The following is a 19673-nucleotide window of genomic DNA, read 5'->3' on the forward strand; positions in this document are numbered from 1 at the left end:
TTTTGCTCACTCATGTATGTATTTTAAATTTTTTACAAAAAACTAAAGGTAAACATATAAAAAGCATTATCCGTATGGAATAAAACTAAGCTAATTAATAACATTTGGATGTGTAAAGGCAACTACGTCTTTCGAAAACTTAATAAAATAGGGGATATCGCCTCCAGGCAGTCCATGATGTCCTTGCGCGACTTGGCGCCCGTAAATACAACCTTTCCATTGACGAAGATCAGGAGAACGATGCGCGGCTTGACCATACGATAGATGAGGCCTGGAAACATTTCTGGCTCGTAGGAACTGAACTGGCCGTGCACCTGATTGAGGTTTTCCAGGCGGATGGGAAATCGCAGGTCCACGGTGGCCACAATGTTCTGCAGCTTGTATTCCATGAACTTAACGGGGAATCCCAACTTCTGCAGGATGCGAGCGAATTTTCGGGACCCAATGTCCGCTTCTATCTCGTTTCGCGCACCCGTGCAGATGATCTTGCCCGTTCGAAAGATCAGGGCTGTGCACCTGGGCGAGTGCATCCGCATAATCACGCCCCGGAAGCGCTTGGGCGAGTACTCAGAGTTCCTCGTGCGCGAGTTGATTGCCTTAAGGTCCAGTTCACAGTTCACCGAGAAGGTGGCCACGATGTTTCTGCAAGTTATGGATTCATCAATAGGTTACTATTTATTTCATAAAGTGCCCCTCGAAAATCGTCAACCAACTGCAATCGTATCTCATGCTGTGCATCCTTGGGCTCCACCAGGGCAACGGGCTGCTGCGGCTGCAGTGCGGCATGCGGATTGGCGACGGCATTGCTGGACGCCGCCACGTTGTCCCTCTCCCTTTCAGCGTCCGCGACTTTAAAGTGAAACTGCATTGCAAAAAATTATAAACAAATCCACACGCGACGTGGCCAGTGTTGCCCTATTTTATAGCTGAAGAAAATTCGGGGCCGGTTTGGTATTTTTATTTGGCAAGCCGTAAGCGGTAACTTTGTTGATGACTTTAAAGTATGCACTGGTCACACTGGACGCTTTTAGCTTGTGAAATTTGTAAACAAAATTAAGAAAACTGAAAGCGGTCAATATAATTTAAGGTATGGGTGTAACTGTACTGCAACCATATCCTCTGCCCGAGGGCAAATCGGGTGCGCACATAATCGATCAGCTGAGCAAGCGTCTGCTCGCACTGGGCGCCACTCATGCCGGCCAATTTCTGGTGGACTGCGAAACGTTCATCTCGACGCCACAGCCGCACAATGGAGCACCTGGTCGTGCCGTCCACGTTCTGCACAACTCCGAGTATCCCGCCTCCACGTTCTCCATCATCGACAACGGCACCGGCAAACAGGTGGCCATTGTCGCCGACAACATCTTCGATCTGCTTATGCTGAAGATGACCAACACTTTTACCTCCAAAAAGCAGACTAAAATCGAGTCCCGTGGCGCTCGTTTTGAGTACGGCGATTTTCTTATTAAACTTGGATCCGTCACCATGATGGAGCACTTCAAGGGCATCCTCATCGAGATCGAGTACAAGTCGTGTGTGATTCTGGCCTACTGCTGGGAGATGATACGCGAGGTGCTGCAGGGATTCCTCGGAATTGCAGTGGGCAAGGACTTTCCCACTTATTTTGCTCCGCAGACAATAATGACGGCAATGGGCCAACAGCAGCTGCATGCCAAGCACAACGACATCTTTGAACCTATGGACACCGTAAAACAATATCTGGAGCAGTTTACCAACTACAGGAAGCATGTGGCTCTTATGGGGAGTATGGGCAGTGTGCCGGGTGGCCAACAGGTTGTTCCGAACGTGCATATGTCGCCTTCGGTGGCGGGTCTACATCGACCCTGATCCGCCGACGTCAAGTTGGAGCCACCGGATGGACCTCAACCCGATTTAATTGATTAAGAGAAGATATTAATATCAAAACTTTCATTAATAATTAAATATTAATTACTATAAGTCGAGCATCATGTTTTTACTTTAAAAATTTGGAGCCGACAAATAATAAATATTATGTGACTCTATTTGTAGGCTTATCCAATTATCATTACGGAAACTCATTTTAAATATATTATATATAGTTATATATATTCTTAGAGATATCCAAATAAACAAATACTCATATCATATAAAGGTTATTCCCCAAAATGTTTAAGTTCGTTATAAAAACATCTGATTTACAGCTGATTAAATAAGGTATTCAACAATAATTACAGCTGTGTGGTATCCCTGGTCGCACGGCATTTACCAGTCAACCAAATCTGGCCACACAGTAGGCCGAGTACTTTCGGACAATTTGACGACAATTTTAACAATAATGTCGGCCCACAGCGGCGGAACGGATTGGAATTCCGTTGTTAAAGCCCTGCTACTGAACCGTACAGGAGCCTTAAATAAGAACGAAGTGGTTAACCTGCTCAAAGCGATCACGCGATGGTAAGTACGGCCCATCTAGAACCTTTTCGCCTGGCGAATGGCGCAGTGAAAAATGTTTTTTTGGTACCACTGGCAAGTGCAAAAAGTGACTTGCAAAATTAAATATGGCCGCCCCGGTGACGAAACAGGAAAAAGCTTTGAAAATTCTTTATTTTCGTGAACTAACAATGCTCTAATCTGTTATTTGTTTAGCGAACATGATTTTTTCGAGGAGGAAAGCAATTTCACGCAGTTTTACACGGCCTTTGCGGCCCTGGCGGCGGACAAACTTATGCAAATCAAGACAAGTAAGTGCACCCTAATGATTTTTCGCCAAAAGAAAACAAAACAAAACAAAGAAATGTTTGGCCAAGAATCGAGTGATTCACTTTTGCCATTCGCGTTCCTCACATATATATCATCTTTGTGTTTTGCAGTTTGCCAGACGCAGATTTGTCAGCTGCACGATGCCACCGCCGTGCTTATCCGGTTCATTATCTACAGACTGCCCAGGGTGTCCGTCTACGAGACCAAGTGGCTTCTGGGCGCCCTCAAAATGCTCTGCGAGGGTCGGGAGAATCCAACATCCGCGTCGTCGGCCATGTTCGACTACAATGCGGTGGCGAATGTGCTTAAAAGTTGCAAGCACCCCGAATCCACCACCAAGAGCATCCTGCCCAGCAGCAGTTCATCCGGAAGTGGAGCCAGCAATGACAAGGAGTCGCCCAAGTCTGAGATAAAGCGATCCCGGTCGGACCTGTCTTCTGTTATCCTGCAGCAATTGATTGCTCCATTAGAGCCCGGCAAAATGACTTGGGTTCCACTCAGCGAGGAGGTTACCGACTGCACTGTGAGCAAAAATTCCTATTCCTGTTTTAAAATCTTCTTTAAAATCGTGCAGTTTTTTATAGAATAGTTATTTATAGAGTAAGTTAAGAGTATGGAAAAACAACCTTTTACGCGTATACACAACATTATATAAACAGTAGTGTAAACTAAAAAAGCCAATATTCTTCCTAATGTAAATATTTATCAGACCCGGTATACTTTTGTCGTCTTCTAGCTTCAACTAAATTACTGATAAATTATTACTGTATAGTCAATTATATTCTTATACAAAGGAACACAATAGTTAAAGCTTTCTTCTTTCAGGAACAAATCCTGGCGGCCAATGTGGAGTACTTCCAGGAGCAAAACGGAGTGGATACCCTACTGGATGTGTGTGTTAGCCTGCCCATACTGAACCGATACCGATCCAAATACATGGAGACCATCAACGGCGGCAAACCGCTTTATCTGCCTCTAACCCAAGTGGAGGCCACCGCAGTCAAGTCGAGCATGAATCACATGCTTACTGATCTCACCATTTTAAGTCAGGCCCAAGCCTTGATCGAGATGCAGCCGCTGACTCCCAGTAGGATTGCTCGACTCTCAATGTGTGGTATTGCTGCGCTGTACAACGCTGTGTTGACTTCAATAGCCACCAGTGTTCTCGGTATGAGCCTAGCCAGCAGCTCTCAGAAACAGACTGCATCCACTAGTCAAGGAAGCGGAGGCGGAGGTTCTAGTGGTGGGCAATCCAACAAAGACCATGATGACTTTGAGGATCAGGCCTGTAGCATAGTGAACAAGGCTTTAGAGATCTACTCCAATATTGGTGACATGTTCAAGGCTTCGGCCAGAATTCATGTGTATCAGAACCATCTCTGCTATGGCAGCTGGCTGCTTATAAGCGGTATACAAGGAGCAATGGGTGCCTCTGGAAGTGGTGGGTCTAGCTCGGAGGTAGCGTCCAAATCGGCAGCAAAAGCAACCAAATCTGGAAGTGAGGCTGGAACCGCACCTACAACACCTATTGCCAGAGTCAACCTTTTCAAGGTTCAGCAAGGATTTGGAGAACTCAATGCGGCTATTGCCAACCACAGCATTAAACTGCTATCAGAGCTAATCGATGATCTGAAAATTGAATCCGCATGCGGACAGAGTCTCGAATCCACAGAGCTGCCGGAGCCCGCACAGTTTGATATTTTGCAGAACTACAGTTCGCTGGAGAGGATTGTGCGCGTGCTAAATACCGCCACTCTGCACCAACTTTTCACTTTTCTGGCCACTGTGGCTTATCGCAAGGCCTGCACCTTAAGACGCGCTTCCGCCAAGGACCGCACGGAATGCGAACCCATTAGCTACTCAGACTCGACCACTTACTTTAACGATTCTCTCTCCTGCTCTGACAACTCCGAGGAGGACGACAGTGAGAGTTACCTGGGCCACTGGTTTAAGGAAACACTTTCTCCAGAAACCCATGATGATAATGCAAATACATCCACACAAGAGCGTGGGGAGCAAAAGAGCGCTCTTGTCCCCAAGCTAGATGAGCCACATGAGTATTTAGACTTGGCCGCAGACATATTCTGTTTTCTGGATCAATTTTTGGCCAATCGACATGCCTACATGCAGCGCTATGTAAAGGCCGGAGTCAGTGATCAGCAAATGCTGTTGATGGCAAATATAATCAAAGATTTCGACCGTGACGTGATGCGAAATGAGTGCGAACAGGGGTCGGGAAATGCCCCAGCTGCTAATGCAGGAGCAGGAACCTTTGCAGGAGCATCTACCAAGTGGCAGACCTCGATGATTCGATTTTCGGGAGCTGCAGGCCGCTATATTCACAATTTAATCTCAACTTCATTGCTCTCGGAACAATTGCAGTCGAATCTGCTGCAGCACTTGTCCATATCGCCATGGTCTACTGATACGAACACCTGGCCTTTGCAAGTTTATCCAAGTACTCTGTCCGTACTAGTGCAAATCCTTTTGCTGAAGCCGACACAAGAGAAGGAAGCCGCCTGCCTGTCCGTGTGGCACCGCCTAATCAACACTTTGGTGGAAGGGGTTTGCTCTTGCACTGCCGCCAGCGATTCTGACTACGAAGACCTAAACATCGAGCACGCCCAACTGCTGCTTTTCCTATTTCACTCGCTGAATCTGATGCAAAAGAAATCCATTCTGCTGCTAACGGCTGGCGGTGTTATCCGTTGTGCAGAAGTTTGTCGTGGAATCAGCGGAGATAGACCCGTCAAAAACAGCCAAATGATGCTGCTGTCCCGATTGCTCCTCTTTTTAGAGTATCTCATGAAGCACTTGTACAATGCACCTCCGGAATTGCTAGACCAGGTGCGCTGGAATCTTTTTAGTGTAAGCAGCATGCCGGAGACCCAAAAGATTACGGATCTGCTCAACAGCCGAACCAAACTGAATTCCTATTGCCGCCAAGATATTGAGGAAAAATTCCGAAAGTCGGCCGGCGAATATGGTTCATGTAAGTGAGAATTTAACTTCGAATCCCAGCGCATCTCCACTATCTTAAACTTCTTGTTTTTCAGCAATTCGCCCGACTTTTTACTCTCTGGTAATGGGTGATCCCGAGAAAAGCTACTGGGCTCAGGAATTTAAGCTGGATGGTTTGGCCTGGAACTTCATTCTCTGCACACCGGATAAGCTTAAATATCCGCTTCTGGTGGATGCTTTGACTGACATACTTTCCATCACCGACATGTCTATGTATTCCAAGGAAAAGGATAAGGAAGCGAGCATGCATAATCTTTGCGCTATGCAGTATTGTTTTACGATTGCATGGAAGCTGGTTTTGGGTTTGCCACCCTCTACCTCTCACGTGGAGTCGCTGAAGGTAGAGCGATCACCCAATCTGCACTCACTGATCTGGAGTATACGGCTTCCCCTGGCCACTTCTCACTACCTAGTAGTTAGCAGCCTAATCAAGCAGGGAATGTACACCCAGTACGCTGAGACGCTGTGGAGTCAAGTGGGCGATATAGCTGCCGATATCAAGTATAGTCTCAAGCAAACGATACTTGGTGTGGAAGCGTTCAATAGTCAAATGAATGGAAACGGTAAGTGCTAAAGCGTATAATCTGACTTATAAAAATTATAATCTTTAAAAAATATGTCATCTGCAGGAACTCCCCGCCTCTCCGATCTCATCCTTTTTGATTCTTTGGTCGCCCACATGCAGGCGGTAGCCTGGGCAAACAAGGAGGGCTACAAGTGGCCGCGAAAAGAGAGCGAAGATGCCTCTGGCGAGCAGTCCTCTGCGGGTACATCTTTAACTTCATCGTCAAACGATCCAGAACTGTATTCTTCGAACGAATCGATTGATGAACAAAAGTTAAAACAAGAAGAGGAGGGTAAGCTGCCGAGCGATCTGCAGAAGCATAACCAACTTGTAAACGAGCTTATAGTGAAGCTAATGAATTCCTACCGATTGCTTTCGGTGATCGTGCGTGGCCAGATGCTAAAGCAGTTGTCAAGCTCAACACCGGAGAAGGCATTGAATCTGATTGTGCCCGTTGTAAGCGATAAGCCAGCAATTATGTTGGAACTACATGCAGCTTTTCTAAAACTTCTGCCCAACGAGGACAAACAACTTATAGCAAACGAGTGGCCAAAGTGCCTAATGGTCAATGATTCCGCATTCGATGGCAAGCAACATCCGGTGGAACCATATACCTTGAACGTCATCGATGCTCACATTATCGAGCTGACACGAGGATCCAATTACTCTACTTTGCACACCCTGAAGCACTGCTTAAAGTCTATCCTGCATATGTTTGAATTGCTGCTACCACATTGCACCGGGAACACAGAAGTAGAGGCTCAGCTAAAGCATTTGCTTATCGCCTCTATGCTGGACATGCGAACTGATTACTTGCAAGGACAAAGCGAGCAGTGTCTGCGGGAGATCCTCAGTGGTCTGACCCTAGAGGCACAAAAGCTGCTACTTTATGAGCACATGATTGGATATTGCTATCGCATGCTCAAAGATTTTGCTGCCGATCTTCGACAGCCTCAGGCTGCGGGTTCTAGTGGCGCAGCTGCTCTTGATCAGGATCGTGCTATGTTTAACGAGTCCATGCTGTTCGCCGTGCTTAAAACTATGATCAAAATGCTGGAAAAGCCCGTGGCAGTTCAAGCCATGCGCCAGTTTTTCAAGGATCAGCGCACTGGGAGTCTTACCACACTTTTGCTCTCGTTCACCGGCACCAGTCTGCCTGTTAGTTATGCGCGAAAGATGCTGCAGTTTGTCAATCGGCTTTTCCAGCAATCCTTACAAGCGGAGTCACAGTTCCAGCATGAAGATCTGGTTGAGTGCTTCTCGGAACTGGCCACAGTTGACGTAGCTCGTTTAAAGCAATGGTTGGCCCACATTATCTACGGCCCAAATGTGAGTACCGATGTGAGCACATCCGAGGCATTAGACACCACCTGCCGGATGCTCACCAGCATTTTGCAACCGTCGAGTAGCTCTAGCAGCAATGCTCAGACTCCAACGAATATGGCCACCGTTTCGGCTATGCCAAGTATCTCAGACCAGCTGGATCCCATGGAAATTGAGTACGATTGCGGAACTGCAGCGGGAGGCGGAGATAGTGTTCCAGGAGCGGGAGGAGCTGCAGCCAATACCTCTCAGATTCTGAGTTTGTGGCAGGCGGCTCAACCAAATCCGTCGGAAGAATCTTCACAGGCCTGCGATCACACTGGTAGCGAACGAAATGGCGCTCTGCTGTTAAGCTTCGTAAAATCATTGGTGAAAGATCAAAACAAGGCGTCGCAGATAGCTCCACCACTGTTTCAAGCGTTGCTGCAGCTCGGACAAACATTAATTTCACCACCCCAAGAAGGCTGCGATTTTGCGGATGTACTCCAAATAATGATTACTCTAGCTGATGCCAGTCCAGCACGCGGTCATGTCGCCTTGTTTAATACCACCCTCCTTTGGCTTGAACTGGCCAAATTGCAATTACCGGACAAACATCTGAAACATGCAGAGAACGTAAGTGCCCAGCTGCGCTATCTAAGCGAACTTCTTCAGAGCATTGGCTTCCGAGGCAGTAGGCAACATATCCCGCCGTGGGACGATGAGCTGCAGACCGATATTGATGAGCTCTATGACGAGCTAGCCGAGGAAGGCGAACAAGACTCGTTGCTTGACGACTCCGACGAGGACACGCTGAACAACAAGCTGTGTACCTTCTCGCAGACACAAAAGGAGTTCATGAACCAACACTGGTATCACTGTCACACCTGCAACATGATTAACACAGTTGGCGTCTGTTCCGTGTGCGCAAGGGTTTGCCATAAGGGACATGATGTGAGTTACGCCAAATATGGAAATTTCTTCTGTGACTGCGGAGCCAAGGAGGACGGATCCTGCCAGGCGTTGAGTAGGCGTTTAGGTAGCAGTGAGGTCAGAGACTCAGCTGGAATTGGCAGCTACCTACCGTCCCACATGAGCTTACTTGCTGGAAAGAAGAGGAGCAGCCCACCAGCTAGCCAGCCGGTACTTACGAGAAAAGATTCATTGACAAACGAACGGATTGCAGTGCTTACGAAGCTGTTGGAACCTTATAGAGAGACCCTTCAGCACCAGGATCAGTGGCTGCTGGTCGTAAGATGCATCCTAGAGTATTTCGACGTGTTGCTTCCATCTATAAATGAAAACTGTACGCTGTACTCCATTGTCGGCTGCCACAAGAGAGCAACTGCGGCCTTGGAGAGACTCCACCAGCTTGAACAGAGCTTCCAGGTGACTGATCAACTAATGTTTGCAACTTTGGGCTCCCAGGAGGGTGCTTTTGAGAATGTTCGTATGAACTATTCCGGCGACCAGGGCCAGACTATAAAGCACCTAATATCATCCGGAGTTGTACGCCGTGTTGCATTCTGCTGCTTGTCCTCGCCACATGGACGTCGTCAACAGTTGGCTGTATCCCATGAAAAGGGAAAGGTGACCATCCTCCAGCTCTCAGCACTCTTAAAGCAGGCAGATGCCTCCAAGAGAAAATTAACTTTGACGCAATTGAGTTCTGCACCCATTGCCTGCACGGTTCTCTCCCTAGCTGCCAATCCGTGCAATGAGGATTGCCTTGCAGTTTGCGGCTTAAAAGAGTGTCACGTGCTCACCTTCTCAAGCAGTGGCAGTACTAACGAACATATAGTAGTAAGTCCCCAACTAGAAAACGGAAACTACATTAAGAAAGCTGTGTGGTTACCTGGCTCACAGACTCTTCTAGCCATTGTCACTTCTGATTATGTAAAGATTTACGATTTGGCAGTGGACACATATAGCCCGAAGTACTATTACCTAGTGGCCGTTGGCAAAATTAGAGATTGCACGTTTATGTACCAGGATGGCAACTACTATATGCTGAGCTTTGCAAGCAGCGGATACATCTATACCCAACAGTTGGATCAACAGAGTCTAGCGGTCCATGGAGATTTCTATGTTACCAACACTTTGGAGCTGAGCCACCAACACATCAAGGATATAAGCGGCCAAGTCGGAGGCGGTGGAGTATCCATCTACTATTCTCATACCCTGCAACTGCTCTTCTACAGTTACTCTTCCGGACGGAGCTTCTTTTCACCACTTACCAATGTAAATGAAGGCGTGAAGGGAATATACCACCTGGACACCAATTCGGCTAGTAAGTCAGCTTCGAAGGGACCTCTGCAGCCACTCGTACAGTGGACAGAGGTTACAGGGCACCCAGGATTGGTTTACGCCAGCATGCAAACATCGAATAACCCGATTATATTGATGATAACCCCTGAACGGATTTACCTGCAAGAGATAAAGGCACAATCGGCCAAGTCGCGAATCATGGATGTTGTAGGCATTCGTCATGCGGTGGCCGGAGTGGAAAAAACTACGCTTCTGCTGCTCTGCGAGGATGGAAGCTTGAGAATCTTTTCCGCTCAACCAGAATACACTAGCTTCTGGCTGTCGCCACAGGTTCAGCCATTTGGCAATCAGTTGTACTCGTCAACCCTGATGGCCAAGGGAGGATCTGGTTCGACTTCAAAGTCCAAATCTAATACAACATCTGGAAAGTTAAGCAGCAGGAAGGCAAGCCAGCAGCAGAAGCAACTCACTGCTGGAGGTCAGCCCGTCTTCCCAATTGACTTTTTCGAGCACTGCAACATGCTCGCCGATGTGGAATTCGGAGGCAATGATCTTCTCCAGATTTACAACAAACAAAAACTAAAAACGCGTCTCTTCTCAACGGGAATGTTTGTAGCCAGCACCCGAACTAATGGCTTTACTCTGGAGGTGATCAATAATGATCCCAATGTTGTCATTGTGGGAATAAGAGTGTTAATTGGAACTCAGGATGTACAACGTGCGCCCCAATCTGTGACTATTCTGGGACGCACTATTCCCACACCGGTTAGAAGAGCACGCTGGTTCGATATCCCTCTGACCCGGGAGGAAATGCTTCAGTCAGACAAGCTATTGAAAGTCGTGTTTGCTAAAGCTCCGGATCCGGAGCATGTGACATTACTGGATTGCATTGAAGTCTATGGAAAATCTAAAGAGCTAGTGGGCTGGCCCGACGAAAACGAGGATATTACTGTCCCAGGATCCAGTGCGCCAGCAGTATCTTCCTCCCAGGCAAGTAGCGCTAGCTTTGGAGAAGGATTCAATTGCATTACTCAGCTGGATCGAATGGTTAATCACCTTCTGGAAGTGATGGATTGTGCGCTACACTTGTTGGGATCTGCAGTACCTGCATCTATGCGTCAAAAGGCAGTTAAGACGGCGAGTGCCCTATTGCTTCTGCCCACGCCCAACCCTGTTCAGACCCAGGCCCGCTACGTCCTGGCCACTCTATACGGAACTAGGGCATCGTATCACAACTACAAGGATGGAGTGCTTCTTCAGTTTGTAAATGGAGAACTGCAGTCCATGCAGCCGAAGCTCGAAAAATTGGAATCTCTACGGGAGATCGACCCCGAGGCTTTCTACCGACTAATTCTCCTGGTCCGTGGCATTGCCAACGCGCGTCCCCAATCGCTAGCGAAGATCTGCGCTGAGAACAACTACGATATTGTTCCAACTCTAATGGGATTTGTCTTGGAGTTGCATAAGGTTACGCCGGCACTAGACGAGCCCGTGAATATTGTGAAGCGAGGCTTGTGCCAGGCGGAGACCATTGTCCACTGCCTGGTAGAGATTATGTACGGATTTGCCTTGGCCGATCCTGGACAGGTTGGACGCATGACCAAGTACTTCATCGATTTGCTCAAGCATGATGCCAGTGTTATTAGCCACAGCGCCAAAGAGGCCCTGATCCTATTGCTTAGTCCAAGATTGAAGCGCAGAAAGGTGGCCATAGTTACTCCCCCAACATGTTCCACTCCGACTCCGTCTACGTCCGCCATGCAAGCACTGCAAGCTGTGGCTGCTTCAGCTGCAAGTGATATCATTGAGGAAGCAGCTGCCGTTGCTGTTGATGCTGCAGTCGGAGGAGGTGGATTACCCGAACCAAATGCAGACGCAGAAGGTGCTGCAGTGGGGGCAGCAGGAGTCGGCCAGCAGCAGATGCTCAATCTGGAGGCATTCATGGGTGGCGGTTTCCCACGCTTACTCGGCCTACCCGAAGATGCCGACGATGAGGCCATCATGGATATTGCCATCGCTTTGAGTCTCCAACAGCACGGTGGCGATGCAAACGCCTTGCAGTCTCTTCAGCAAGGATTGGCCAATCTCCAGGGCATCCGTCAAGCTACTGCCATGGCAGCAGCGGTGAACGCAACTGCTAATGTCTCCCTAGGTGGATCCGATGATGATGAAGGCTCAAATGTGGCAACCGATGGATCGACATTGCGCACTTCGCCTGCAGAACCTGCTGGCAGCGGTGGATCAGAGAGTGGAGGCAGCGGAGTAGAGAGTATTGGTGGAACATCCGCCAGAAGCAGCAACTTTGGCGATCACGCGAATGCTTCGCCGCCGCGTCAGGGTTCCGCCAAGGACGATCAAGAGCAGCCAGGTCCCAGTGGCGTTGCTGGCTCCGGTGGTGTTGCGGTTTTGAGTGCCATGAGCAGCAGTGAGGATAATGAAATAAACGAGGACGATAAGCTTAGCAAGCTACATGACCTTAGGTAAGTGCAGGAGTAAATCTATTTGATTATGTATAACAATTGTGTTTCTGTACAGGATTGCTGTGCTGGAGAGCATTATCCAACATCTAGGAACATTCGACTTGTGCAATGGCTTGCAGGCAATTCCCCTGATTCAGGTTATACTCATGTTGACTACCGATCTCAATGGCAACAATGAACGGGATCAGCAAGTGCTCCAGGATCTGCTTACTGCTCTAGTGGACTATGTGGAAATTGGAAAGCGAGGAGCAGCCGCAAGGGTAAATAAAATATTATTATCTATAAAAAATTATACCTAAACATGTAAATTGCAGATGGAAACAAAGTGTCCTGGCAATGAGGTGCGTCTGGCATTGCTTTCCCTGTTCGGAGTTATGATGGGTAAAACTAAGTCAAAGCAGACTGGAACAACATCGCCGCCGCACCAGTTTAAGGACAACAGTTCCTTTGTGGCCAGTACCACAGCAAATGTTCTCAGTAAGAGTGGAGCATTCGTTTACGCCCTAGAAGCACTAAACACGCTTCTGGTGCACTGGAAGAATGTGCTAGGAGATCCTTATGCAGCTGGTGGCGGATTAGCGTCACAGTCGGCACAAGCCACCGGTGGAGCTTCAGGTCCTGGAGTTCAGCTACTGAAACCCATTAAACATGGTCCCAAACCTGACATATCCATACTTATACCGCACAACTATCTGAAAAACTACCCGGATATCTTTGAGTCTTACGATGGACTTCTTACTGAAATAATTGTGCGATTACCTTATCAGATTCTTCGCTTAAGTAGCGCCCATCCGGATAACTATGATAGCGGATTCTGCGAAGCCATGACCTTTACACTTTGTGAGTACATGATGCTAAACCTGAACACCCTGCTTCGCCGGCAAGTGCGAAAGCTCCTCATGTACATTTGCGGTAGCAAGGAAAAGTTCCGCATGTATCGCGACGGTCACTCCCTCGACGCTCATTTCAGGGTGGTCAAACGGGTGTGCAACATTGTCAGCAGCAAGGTGAGTTTGCATATTGTAATTATCTTTTTCAAAATTAATTTAATTTTATTTTTGCATTCAGACTGGTGCTCCCTACAACGCAAATCCTCCAATGCTTTCGTACGATGCACTGGTTGAGCTGACGGAACACCTACGTACTTGCCAGGAGATCAGTCAAATGCGCACCGGAAACTGGCAGAAGTTCTGCGTAGTTCATGAAGATGCGTTGGCCATGCTGATGGAAATCGCCTGTTACCAGTTGGATGATGGCGTGTCGCCTATTATTATACAGTTGCTGCAGGCGGCCGTTTGTAACTTACCCGCTCCTAGTGGATCTAAGCAGGCACAGCCGCAGCCACAGCCATCGACCTCGTCTTCCTCCGGAAAACTTCGAACCGATCGGGAGAAGAGCGAGGATACAGACGCCTACTACTCCAAGTTCGATCCTGCCCAGTGTGGTACTTTTGTGCACCAGATCTTTAGATACGCTTGCGATGCGCTGATAATCAGGTTTGTGAGGATATTCCTGTTGGAGAACAACATTAGTCAGCTGAGATGGCAGGCCCACTCATTTATGACCGGACTCTTTGAGCATGCCAATGAACGGCAGCGGGAGAAACTTCTTAATATCTTTTGGAACCTGTGGCCATTGGTGCCCACTTATGGCCGGAGGACAGCGCAGTTTGTGGACCTTTTGGGATATCTAACGCTAAGTACCAGAAGTATAACAGAGCGACTGCCAGAGTTTGTTTCCCGCGCGGTTGATGTTCTAAGGCAGCAGAACGAGCTACTTTGCAAGCATCCAAATGCCCCAATATACACCACCTTGGAGTCTATTCTTCAAGTAAATGGTTACTACCTCGAATCGGAGCCTTGCTTAGTGTGCAACAATCCAGAGGTGCCGATGGCCAATATAAAGTTGCCATCAGTTAAATCAGACTCGAAGTACACAACAACCACAATGATTTACAAGCTAGTCCAGTGCCATACTATTTCCAAGTTGATTGTGAGAATTGCCGACTTAAAGCGGACAAAGATGGTGAGGACCATTAATGTTTACTACAACAACCGCAGTGTCCAGGCGGTGGTGGAGCTAAAGAATCGCCCAGCTCTGTGGCACAAAGCCCGCTCGGTATCCCTGCAATCGGCACAAACCGAATTGAAGATCGATTTTCCACTACCGATTACCGCATGCAATTTGATGATCGAGTTTGCTGATTTCTTTGAAACTGTGAGTGGATCCAGTGAGAATTTACAATGTCCACGATGTAGTGCGGCAGTGCCGGCTTATCCGGGAGTCTGTGGAAATTGCGGAGAGAACGTGTTCCAATGCCACAAATGTCGGGCTATTAACTACGATGAGAAGGACCCGTTCCTGTGCCACTCATGTGGCTTCTGCAAATATGCCAAATTTGATTTCAGCATGTACGCCCGCGTTTGCTGCGCTGTTGATCCCATTGAATCAGCAGAGGATCGGGTAAAGACCGTTTCACTGATTCACAGCTCCCTAGAACGAGCCGATCGAATCTACCGTCAGCTGCTGACCAACAAGCAAATGCTGGAGCTTCTTATTCAAAAGGTGGCCGAACACCGTAGCAGTGACCGAATGGTGGAGGACAACATGGCCAGCGTGCACAGCACATCTCAAGTGAATAAGATTATACAGCTTCTTGCCCAGAAATACTGTGTGGAATCGCGCACCAGTTTTGAGGAGCTAAGCAAGATCGTTCAGAAGGTCAAAGCATGTCGAAGGTACTATCACTGATTTTAAATTATAATATTGATAATAATTATTTTCTTGACTCTGTTTTTTAGCGAACTAGTGGCCTACGATCGTCAACAGCAGGATCAGCCGCCGGTTAATCCCGGCTCGACAACCGGTGCCGAAAATCCCACCACAAATCGCTGTTACGGCTGTGCATTGGCATCTACCGAACAGTGTCTGACGCTTCTCCGAGCCATGGCATACAATTACGATTGTCGTGTGGGCTTGTATAGTCAGGGACTCGTCAGTGAACTGGCTGAGCACAACCTGCGACGGGGCACTCCCCAAATTCAGGAGGAAGTTCGCAACCTGCTGGTTGTACTGACTAAGGATAATGCCGAGGCATGCATGCATCTGTTGCAGTTGGTGACGGCGAGGGTAAAGAATGCACTAATGGGATCGATTCCTCTGATAAGTTTAGAGGCAGCTGTGCACCAGGAAATGACACTTCTGGAAGTGCTCTTGGGCCAGGACGACGTCTGCTGGGAATATAAGCTGAAGGTCATCTTTGAGCTGTTTATTAGCAACTGCAGGTATGTTTTCTTTTTCTATAATATGCCGTGATTTATTAATTAGAATAATATAAACATGTTCGAATTTTTCCGACAGATTGCCTCGTGGTCCGGTAACATCAGTACTGCATCCCTGCCTCCGCATCATGCAGAATCTCATCTGCCCGGTGTTGCCAAGCAGTAAGCCCAATCAGAAGGTGGCCACTACAGATTTGTGTAGTATGAAGATGCTTGAAGGCAATACTGTGGACTATAGGGCCTGGCTGAACTCAGACCGTAATCATGAATACGCAGCGTGGAGCAAACGGATGCCTTCAAACAGCCAGGCTAAGCAAAAGAACGCCAAGGATCAGTCCGTGCCGGTATCAGGCGGATCAGGTGCACCAGAAGCCCCGCCGAAGAGCAGACGAGAGGTGCGAGCGGCCTTCCTCAGCGAAAAGTACGGAAAACGCTGGCGGGAGCGGGTGCTGGACAAGCAACGAGTGATTAAGCCTCTAGTTTTTAATGCCAAGTGGATACAACCGTTGCTATTTAATGCAAACTCCAGATTCGGTCGCCAGCTGGCCTGCTCCTTGCTGAGTAGCTTGAGCAGGACTAACGAACGAAGGCAACAGGCTCTAAACATGCTGACGTCGTTCCTAAAACATGTAGGCGAAGCAGGCGAGGCCAGTGCAGAGTACTTAATGTTGTACAAGAGCATGGCCACAGAACAACCATGGCTGCAGTATCTGGTACTGAAAGGAGTATTAAATCAAATCTCACAGCTCCTGGCAATTGAAATAAGCAAGGTGCACCGCATGGAGGAGCACTCGCTTTCTTCGGATTTATCCTTGGGATATGCACTGCGCCAGTATGTGGAATTGTTGTGGTTACTCCTAGAGTGTCCAAATATCCGCAGAACCTATAAGACTCGCATGCTTGGGCCAGTCCTGGAAAGTTATCTTGCTCTAAGAAGCTTAGTGGTGCAGCGTACGCGACTTATCGATGACGCCCAGGAGAAGCTGTTAGAGATGCTAGAGGACATGACCAGCGGAACGGAGGAGGAGACGCGTGCCTTTATGGAAATCCTTATTGACACCGTGGAGAAGACCCGCATGAATGACATCAAAACACCGGTGTTTATATTCGAGCGGTTATATTCCATTATCCATCCCGAGGAGCACGACGAAAGCGAGTTCTATATGACGTTAGAGAAGGATCCCCAGCAAGAGGACTTCCTGCAAGGCCGCATGCTGGGTAATCCGTATCCCTCGAGTGAAATGGGATTGGGTCCACTGATGCGTGATGTGAAAAATAAGATATGTACGGATTGTGAACTGATTGCCCTATTGGAAGATGATAACGGCATGGAACTGTTGGTCAACAACAAGATTATTAGCTTGGATCTGCCCGTCAAGGATGTGTACAAAAAGGTTTGGTTAGCTGAAGGAGGCGACCGAGATGCCATGAGAATTGTTTATCGTATGCGCGGTCTTTTGGGAGACGCCACAGAGGAATTTGTGGAAACGCTGAACAACAAAAGCCAGGAGCAGGTGGACACCGAGCAGCTGTATCGCATGGCCAATGTGCTGGCCGATTGCAACGGCCTGCGCGTAATGTTGGACAGGATTGGCAGTCTGCAGCGCATTTCGCGCAACCGAGAACTTATCCAGGTACTGCTAAAGCTGTTCCTCATTTGCGTGAAAGTGCGCCGTTGCCAAGAGGTGCTTTGCCAGCCCGAGATTGGGGCCATCAACACGCTGCTTAAGGTGCTTCAAATGTGTCTGCAGTCGGAGAACGATTCGATTCAGTCGGCGGTTACCGAGCAGTTATTGGAAATCATGGAAACGATACTCTCGAAGGCGGCCAGCGATACGTTGGATTCGTTCCTGCAGTTCTCCCTGACATTCGGTGGACCGGAGTATGTGAGCGCACTAATATCGTGCACAGACTGTCCGAACGTTCGAAACAATCCTTCGGTGCTGCGCCATCTCATTCGAGTCCTGGCCGCCTTGGTCTATGGCAACGAAGTGAAGATGGCCCTACTTTGCGAGCACTTTAAGGTAAGAGGTAACATCTCTGTTGTATGTATAGGGATTAATATATTTTCCTCTTCCAGGACACTTTAAATTTCAAACGCTTTGACAACGAGCGCACACCCGAAGAAGAGTTCAAGCTGGAACTCTTCTGCGTGCTGACTAACCAAATTGAGCACAACTGCATTGGCGGCACTCTCAAGGACTACATTGTAAGTCTAGGCATCGTGGAGCGATCGCTAGCCTACATCACCGAGCATGCGCCTTGTGTCAAACCCACTCTCCTGCGAACCGACTCCGATGAGCTGAAAGAATTCATCTCGCGACCAAGCTTAAAGTATATTCTACGCTTCCTCACCGGCCTCTCAAATCATCATGAGGCAACTCAGGTGGCTATTAGCAAGGACATTATACCCATCATTCATCGCCTGGAACAAGTATCCAGCGATGAGCATGTGGGCAGTCTGGCCGAGAACCTTCTGGAAGCGCTCTCCACGGATTCGGCGACAGCAGCGAGGGTGCAGCAGGTGCGTGACTTCACCAGGGCAGAGAAGAAGCGGCTGGCTATGGCCACGCGAGAAAAACAGCTGGACGCTTTGGGAATGCGCACGAACGAAAAGGGCCAGGTGACTGCCAAGGGCTCCATTCTGCAAAAGATCGAAAAACTGCGCGACGAAACGGGACTTACTTGCTTTATTTGTCGCGAGGGATACGCCTGCCAGCCGGACAAGGTGCTTGGTATCTACACCTTCACCAAGCGCTGCAATGTCGAGGAGTTTGAGCTTAAGTCGAGGAAGACCATTGGCTATACCACCGTTACACACTTCAATGTGGTCCATGTAGACTGTCACACATCCGCCATACGATTGACTCGTGGCAGGGATGAATGGGAGCGGGCTAGCTTGCAAAATGCCAACACTAGATGCAATGGACTGCTGCCGCTTTGGGGACCCGCCGTTGGAGAGGCGGCCTTCTCCGCTTGCATGACCCGCCACAGCAGTTATATGCAGGAGAGTACCCAGCGCTGTGACATCTCCTACACAAGCAGTGTGCATGACTTGAAGCTCTTGTTGGTTCGGTTTGCTTGGGAACGCAGCTTCCACGACGATGCCGGCGGAGGAGGTCCACAATCAAACATGCACTTTGTACCCTACCTGCTCTTCTACTCAGTCTATCTGCTGCTTTCGTCGCGATCAGCGGCTAGGGACAGCAAGACTCTGCTGACATATTTGCAGGCCCCGCCGAGCGAGAAGTGGTTGGAATGCGGATACGAAGTGGATGGTCCGCTGTTTATGGCAACCATTTCACTCTCACTGCACAGTCGGGAGCTTTGGAATAAGCATAAGCTAGCTCATATGAAGAGGATGATTGCAGTGGCCCAGGGTCGTCACATCTCACCCACCGTGCTGTGCAAGGCGTTGCTTGCGCCGGCAGATCGGCAGGCCAAGGCGTACAATGTATACAAGCCCTTCCTTATGATGTGGGCATTGGTGGACTTGATCTACAACAACCTATTCAAGACGGTAAGCACGCCCAAGGAGGAGGATTGGCCGATTTCCCTGTTCGACTACCTTCGAAAGAATGATGAGGCTTTGCTCAAGTCCACGGACAGCATCCTGCAGACCCTAACGGAGGAGTTCCTGCCTTGCACTTCCTTTGCAGAGTTCTGTGATGTGGCAGGTGAGTGTCCCTAGCAGCTCTATTCAAATTTCGTCATTTAATTCAATTTGTTAAATATCTTAGGTCTCCTGCATCTCATCGAGCAGCCGGACAGCTTCATTGAAGAAATCCTCGCCGCCCTGCCTTCAACATCAAGCTCTAGTTAAAATGCAATCGTCGTTTCTAACCAACTAAAGCGTAGAACTCTAAGCGATTGCTTGCTTATATATAAACATACAGCATAAATTTATATTTATCACATACTACATATTTAATCAATAAAAATTATTCGTTTGCACAATGAACTTAAGTGTTTGCACTTATAGTCCTGGAAATTTAAGCCAAAGTCTGTCGTTTA

At 48.3% G+C, this 19673-nt stretch overlaps 3 protein-coding genes across 3 annotated transcripts; 2 read left to right on the top strand and 1 right to left on the bottom strand.

The window, feature by feature from the left end:
• Window positions 1-26: 26 nt before the first annotated feature.
• Window positions 27-932, bottom strand: LOC122617751 (TBP-related factor). The gene is made up of 2 exons (XM_043793732.1): window positions 714-932; window positions 27-642 (listed from the first exon to the last, which is right to left on the bottom strand). Exons 1-2 carry the CDS (start codon window positions 866-868, stop codon window positions 123-125), a joined length of 675 nt encoding a protein of 224 aa, XP_043649667.1. The 5' UTR covers window positions 869-932; the 3' UTR covers window positions 27-122.
• A 71-nt stretch (window positions 933-1003) lies between these two features.
• On the top strand, window positions 1004-2024 carry LOC122617742 (mediator of RNA polymerase II transcription subunit 20). The gene has a single exon (XM_043793720.1). It carries the CDS (start codon window positions 1090-1092, stop codon window positions 1846-1848), a length of 759 nt encoding a protein of 252 aa, XP_043649655.1. The 5' UTR covers window positions 1004-1089; the 3' UTR covers window positions 1849-2024.
• A 240-nt stretch (window positions 2025-2264) lies between these two features.
• On the top strand, window positions 2265-19620 carry LOC122620489 (protein purity of essence). Its single transcript, XM_043798377.1, has 13 exons — window positions 2265-2436; window positions 2629-2723; window positions 2853-3265; window positions 3568-5734; window positions 5799-6326; window positions 6393-12378; window positions 12434-12638; window positions 12693-13385; window positions 13447-15116; window positions 15180-15662; window positions 15739-17683; window positions 17740-19336; window positions 19400-19620. Exons 1-13 carry the CDS (start codon window positions 2318-2320, stop codon window positions 19480-19482), a joined length of 15984 nt encoding a protein of 5327 aa, XP_043654312.1. The 5' UTR covers window positions 2265-2317; the 3' UTR covers window positions 19483-19620.
• Window positions 19621-19673: the final 53 nt, after the last annotated feature.

The sequence above is a fragment of the Drosophila teissieri genome, chromosome 2L, assembly GCF_016746235.2.
Source record: "Drosophila teissieri strain GT53w chromosome 2L, Prin_Dtei_1.1, whole genome shotgun sequence".
NCBI classification, from domain to species: Eukaryota; Metazoa; Arthropoda; class Insecta; order Diptera; family Drosophilidae; genus Drosophila; species Drosophila teissieri.

Excerpts from the sequence above, each read along its gene's own strand:
- LOC122617751 (XM_043793732.1), bottom strand. The coding sequence starts at position 868 with ATGCAGTTTCACTTTAAAGTCGCGGACGCTGAAAGGGAGAGGGACAAC. Across the intron at positions 643-713 it reads CAGCATGAGATACGATTGCA|AAACATCGTGGCCACCTTCT; the intron begins GTTGGTTGACGA and ends CATAACTTGCAG.
- LOC122617742 (XM_043793720.1), top strand. The coding sequence starts at position 1,090 with ATGGGTGTAACTGTACTGCAACCATATCCTCTGCCCGAGGGCAAATCG.
- LOC122620489 (XM_043798377.1), top strand. The coding sequence starts at position 2,318 with ATGTCGGCCCACAGCGGCGGAACGGATTGGAATTCCGTTGTTAAAGCC. Across the intron at positions 2,437-2,628 it reads CTCAAAGCGATCACGCGATG|CGAACATGATTTTTTCGAGG; the intron begins GTAAGTACGGCC and ends TTATTTGTTTAG. Across the intron at positions 19,337-19,399 it reads AGAGTTCTGTGATGTGGCAG|GTCTCCTGCATCTCATCGAG; the intron begins GTGAGTGTCCCT and ends TAAATATCTTAG.